Source organism: Malania oleifera, chromosome 9 (assembly GCF_029873635.1).
Source record: "Malania oleifera isolate guangnan ecotype guangnan chromosome 9, ASM2987363v1, whole genome shotgun sequence".
NCBI lineage: Eukaryota > Viridiplantae > Streptophyta > Magnoliopsida > Santalales > Ximeniaceae > Malania > Malania oleifera.
The window spans coordinates 46141262-46147640 of NC_080425.1; the positions used below are offsets into that span (position 1 = coordinate 46141262).

General features: G+C 34.6%; 1 protein-coding gene across 1 annotated transcript; it reads right to left on the minus strand.

The window, feature by feature from the left end:
- Positions 1-1166: 1166 nt before the first annotated feature.
- LOC131164303 (WEB family protein At1g75720) lies at positions 1167-2323 on the minus strand. The gene has a single exon (XM_058121397.1). It carries the CDS (start codon positions 2263-2265, stop codon positions 1432-1434), a length of 834 nt encoding a protein of 277 aa, XP_057977380.1. The 5' UTR covers positions 2266-2323; the 3' UTR covers positions 1167-1431.
- Between the last annotated feature and the right edge of the window lie 4056 nt (positions 2324-6379).

Consider the following 6379-nt stretch of genomic DNA (forward strand, 5'->3'; position numbering starts at 1 on the left):
GATGGTATGTTCTATTCATCAAGAAGTGATTACAAACTTATTGGCTATTTAGATAGTGATTGGGAAAGAGATCTTGATGAAAGAAAAAACACGACGGGATTCACATTTTTTATAGGAGATACATCGTTTACATGGTCTTCGAAGAAACAACCCATCATAACGCTATCATCATGTGAAGCTAAGTATGTTGCTGCCAGCTCAGCTGTTTGTCATGGTATATGGATTAGGAATGTACCGAAGTATCTGGAATTTCTTTAAGATAACCCCACAGAAGTCTACATCTACAACCGATCAGCGATTGCACTTACAAAAAATCCAATTTACCATGAAAGAAGCAAACATATTGATACTCTGTATCATTTTATAAGGGAGCATGTCAAGAATAAAGAAGTAGAATTGATATCTTGCAGAACGTATGATCAGATTGTTGACATTTTCATGAAACCACTCAGACATGATATTTTTGTAAGACTAAAAACAATGTTCGAAATGACAAAGTTAGGAGAGTCAAGTTTATGGGGGGATGTTGAAATAGTAAACTTCACTAGAGATGGCCGGTAGCCCACCGCTGTTGATTTTTTTTGGAGTCGATAAGCAACCTACTCCACCTACCAACCCAACTCTGTTGAAGAGTTACTCCCATAATTGTTGATTATTTGTTTTACAATTTGCTATAAATAGGTATGTTTATGTAATGTATTAATGTGGTGTGTTGAGAGTGAAAAACCAGTGAGCGTGAGAGTGAGAGTTGTCTTTGAAATTTCTCTGTATTTATTTTTCCGATTGAAATACATTGTTGTTGTATTTATTTTTACTGAGTTTCAGTTCCAACCAGTGATTGAGCGCTCCTCTCCACCCATCAAATATTACTTAGCGAGACTCAAGTTTTCATAAACTCCAGAGATTTAAGAGCTAGTTTTATCCTATCCAACCTAAATGAAGGGAAAAAACATATATAGATTACTAGCGGATGAGGGAAAGAATGAGAATGTAAAAAAAGAAGAGAGACATGTGCTATTTTGAAAATGATTATAGTTAGCCTATTTATAAGTTGCATGGAGAGAGTAACGCCCAGTATTAGTAATTGTAACAGTATGGTATTTGACTATTCAAATACTGCTATTTAACATGTAACTATTGCAGGAAATTAAATTTAAAAAATCTGCTGAAATAATATCAGAAAATTGCTACAGAAAAACAAAATGACAAGAAATTTGAAACACCTTGTGTCGCAAATTTTCACAGCACATAACCAAAACCCAGTGGTTAATCAAACACCCACTTAATTTGACGCATGAATGCATGGATTCTTCAGTCAAATCATCAATTTCATAATTAATCAACAAATTAAACCCTTTTGCATGATTTTTTTTTTTCTTTCTAGGGAGAGAGAGGTATGAGCTTTTTATCCGCTGCATGTATACAATACAATCAACCAAAGTATGAGCGGGGAGTTGAATAGAAATTACGATTCTGAAGAGTGGTACTGGCTGATGATGAGGAGAGGCCAGCAGGACCTGCTTTCTTCCTAGAAAACAAATCCCCGACAAGTGGAATTATGGGCTTCTTCTTCTTCTTCTTCTTCTTCAACATTTTCCTCTCCTTCTCCTTCTTGCTCCCTTCAAATAATAAGTAACTACCGTCATCCTGATCTTCCCCACTATTAATGCTCAGAATCTGAGCCAAAGTCGGCGACTCCTCCATCCTCACATACAACTCCCTCCTCCTCTCGTCCTCGCTTAAACTTATATCCCCATTATTATTATTATTAACATTTCTACTACTCTCCCCCGGAGATCTTGCTGTGGCGGCTGCCGCCGCCGCCGCTGCGGCCTCCGCCTTGGCCAACTTGGACATGTTCTTGTGAAGCTCGGCATTGAGCGACGCCAGCGCCACCTCCGTCTCAGACTCCCTTTCTTTCAGCAACTTCACCTCCCTCTTCGTTTCCTCCAGCTCCGCTTCCAGTTTCCTCAGCGTGTTCCTCAGACTATACTGGCCGCCGTCGTCGATGTCGATGTCCACGATGACGTCGTCCTTAGGCTTCGCGTGCAGTACGGGAGGACTGGGCGAGAATTTCCATGCTTCTAAATATTGATTATTGGGAGTGGCGACGGTAGAGTAAGGCCTGGGCAATGAGTAGATTTCACCGGCGAGAACGCGCTCGCCGAATACGGCGACGGCCTCCTTGACGGAGTTGAATGGACGGGAAGTGTCGACTTTGGAGTGATAATCTGTAGTGGGAGTGCTGTGGTCGGCGATTTCCATTTTGGTGGGAATTGAATTGAATTGAATTGAAGGAGCTAGCTAGCATGGTGTGAATGCAAGCAATGGAGGTAGGGCGAGCAGTACTCATATTAGATAATGGATGGATGGATAAAGGGTAGGTTTGAGTTTTCTTTGCTTTTACTTCAAAGGTTCCGCGAGAGCGAGAGAGAGAGAGATGCGCTGTGGGGCGGGAAGCAAGTAGTAAGCTGGTAGCAAGGAGGCTGTTGTTTGAAGGCAAAGACAAAGATTATAGAGCGTGTGGGGAAGACGAAGCTGACAACTGACCTAGCTACTAGTAAAGCCTAGCCTTATGTAAGTTGCTCCCCGGCGCTGGCATGTTGGCGTAATCCCGACATTAATTAATGCAATGTTCTTAATTAACAGTAAGGGCGAGTACGATCAATATAGAATTCATGGATAAAAAAAAAAATTATATTATAAAATTTTTTTTATATTCGAAAACATGAATTTTAGATTTTAAATTTAATTTTCGATAAATTTAAATAAATTTTAATATAATTTTATATGTCACCTTATTTAAATTTAATACAATTCCAATTTCAACACATTTTCAAACATAGGATTAATAAATTTTGACAAATGACATATCACTTGTTTTAATATTTATTTCATGATAAAAAGGAAATTTCTTACAAAATAAGGACAGATGAAGTGAAATGAGCTCCACCAATTAAAGTGATATTGTAACATAAATCCATAACGATTACAGAGTGGGATCTTAATAATCTCCCTATCAAACCTTCACAATAAATAGTCACTTAAATCCATTTAGTTGTGTAAGGTATGCTTTATTGTTTTTGTTTTTTAAAAAATTAGAAAATATCAAGAATCATTTAGCTGTGAAAAAAAGAAATTTATTTTCTATTTTAATTTTCAAAAAAATAAAAAAAAATTAACGAATTTTTTATTTTTAAAATATTTGTATGAAATAAATAAATAACAATAAAAAAAGTTTGTACTATTTGCTTGTGAAAATAGTTCTATCTTTTATTTTAAAATTTTCAAATAATTACAAAAGTATTACTTTTTTTTTCCAAATTACTTTCAAGTTTACATAGAAAAATTTGAAAAATATTTTTTCATTATTTTTCAAAATTTATGACTCTTATTTTGTATATTCGCAACATGGAATTTGGGTATCGAATTTTAATGTGTGGACTATATCTATTTAAATTCAAAACTCAAAATCTATGATTTCAAATATCACTTATATAACTTTTGGAAAATTAGGAAACAAGTTGTCCCTTTTAAAATTTTTAAATCTAAAAATAAAAATAAAAAATAATTTACAAATTTATGAACATTCTTTATTTTCTACTATTTTAAAATGAACCTCGAGAAATGTAAAAATAAGCTAAAATTTATAACTTTTGAAAAAATAAAAATTTACAAATAAAAAATATATTTTCTACAACTAAGCAGACTTAAAAATATTTTTAGTTCTCCAAGATTAGAATAGAGACTTAAAAATATTTTTAAAAGTTGGCATTATTTGTCACTTAAGGAAAATAATTTTATTTCTAAATTTTTAGTTTTTAAAATGATTACAAGAGTGTCACTTTATTTTTCAATTCAATAAAATTGTATAAAAAAATTGAAAAACATTTTTTATTGTTTTCTACATTCCTAAGTTTTTATACAAATTTTTCAATTTTAAAAACATAAACGGTATGTTTAGTTATAGAAAACAAGTTTCATTTTATATTTTAATTTTTCAACGAATTACACGCAAAAAAAAAAAAGTGTTGAAAATTTATGTGAAAATCAATAAAAAGTTCTAGCGCTATTTGCTTATAAAAGAGTTTTATTTTTTTTTTCATTTATAATTTTTTAAAAAATTATTGTAAAAATGCCACCTTATTTTCCAATATTCTAAAATTATATAAAAATCAAAGTTGAAAAAAAAATATCTTTTAATTGTTTTCAAGATTTCTAATTTTTATTAATGGGTAGAGGGGACTTGCTCAATCACTTGTTGTGATTGAACTCAGTGAGGAAACATCAATTGCACACAAACACTTTTTGATTTCAATAATAATCTAAAAATTACAGAGGACTCTCAAAAATAAACAATTTCTTCTCTCACTAGTTACTTTCCCTCTTCTACACCACATATATTACACACACATCTCCATATACATAACAATGGATGGGAATGGTACGTGGATATCAAATTCAACAGAGGTGGGCTGGTTGGTGGAGGCGGCTGCTTGCAGCTCAACAATTTCAACAAAATGGGCTGGGGTTGTTGGAGGTAGCTGCATTGAGTTTAATATTCACATTCCCCTTTAAACTTGACTCTTTTGACTTTATCATTTCGAACATTGTCTTCAATCTTACAAAAAATATCATGCTTGAGTGGCTTTGTGAAAATATTAGCAATTTGATCATATATTTCGCAAGACATCAGTTCTACTTCTTTCTTCTTGACATGCCCCTTGATAAAATGATATCGAGTATCAATGTATTTCCTTCTTTCATGGAAGACTAGATTCTTTGCAAGTGCAATCGTTGATTGGTTGTCGATGTAGACTTCTGTGGGGTCATCTTGAAGAAATCTCAGATATTTCAGTACATTCCTTATCCATATACCATGACAATTAAATAGCTGAGCTGGCAGCAACATAATCAGCTTCATATGATGACAACGTTAGGATGGGTGCTTCTTTGATGACCATGTAAATGTTGTATCTCCCATGGAAAATGTGAATCCAGTTATGCTTTTTCTTTCATCAAATTCCCTTTCCCAATCACTATCTAAATAGCCAATAAGTTTGCAATCACCTCTTGATGAATAGAACATACCATCAATGATGGTACCCTTGACATCTCAAAGTATCATCTTCGATGCATTCAAATGGGACTAGTCAGGAATCTCCATGTACCTACTGACAAGTCTAACTCCATAGAGTATGTCTAGTCCAGTGCATATTAAATACCTCAAGCTTCCAACCAGACTCCTTGTTCATTCTTTTTCAACTCCAATCTTGTTTCAATCGGAGTTGTCACAAGGTTGCAGTTGTCTATCCCAAATTTCTTCAATATTACTTTTGAATAGTGGCTCTGGGGGATGAAGATTCTCTTCTCGCTTTGTACGACTTCTATGCCAAGGAAATGAGCCATCTAACCAATATTTGTCATTTCGAATTCTTTGACCATGTTCCTCTTGAAAATAAAAAACATTTTTGGATTGTTGTCGGTGAAGATCAGATCATCAACATATAGGCAGGCAATCAACATGCTTCCATCTGTCTCCATCTTCATATATAGCGCATGTTGACTTTTGAGTCTAATCCATGTTTTGTTGATAAGAAAAAACTTGGATCTCATCTGTGCATTGAGTGCTTGAACACGTCTATAACTTAGCACACACATGTGATAAAGGAAATGGAAGCCTGAAAGACCTCAAGACCACCACATTCTGGTGAATTCCATGGAGATTCGAAGAGGAAAGAAGAGAAGACATGTGTTTTTAGTTGTATATTCATTTTTTTTGGGTTGTAATAATGTATATCATGCATGATGTGGATGTAAACTCAAAATGACCATAGACTAACCATAGGGGACCAACAAACTTTCAAGAAAGTTATTTAGGGTAAAAAATAGGGCCAAAATTAATTTCACAAATACGGTCGACCGACGTTGCATTTTTAGGGTTAATTAAAAAGCCTTGGCCAACCATCCCTTAAATGCCTTAACTTAGTCGGTTAATCGGCCTTTGCTTTTTTACCTGATGTGCATGCCTCATCCGACCGGCCTCATTAGTTCAAAAAGCCTTCAATCGACCGACCATGAAGAATCGACAAACCGGCCTTAGGCCTCGACCAAACAAACGAAGGTTCAGAATTGCCCTTCGCTTAGCCGATCGGCTTCTTCGACGACCAACTAAACCCTGTTTGAAATTCAATATTGTTGTGAGTGTTCAGCCGACCGATGCCAGCGCCGATCGACTAAACCTCTCGGGTTTCGGTAATTTCCAGCGCTGAAACGTCATTAATCTTTTAATTAAATAATTTCAAAATGACGAGTGTGTCCCTCAACGATCATAATTTTCCAGAATCTATATATACCCCTTTCATTTGCTTAATTAGTG

Coding starts and splice junctions, on each gene's coding strand:
- LOC131164303 (XM_058121397.1), bottom strand. CDS start 2,265: ATGGAAATCGCCGACCACAGCACTCCCACTACAGATTATCACTCCAAA.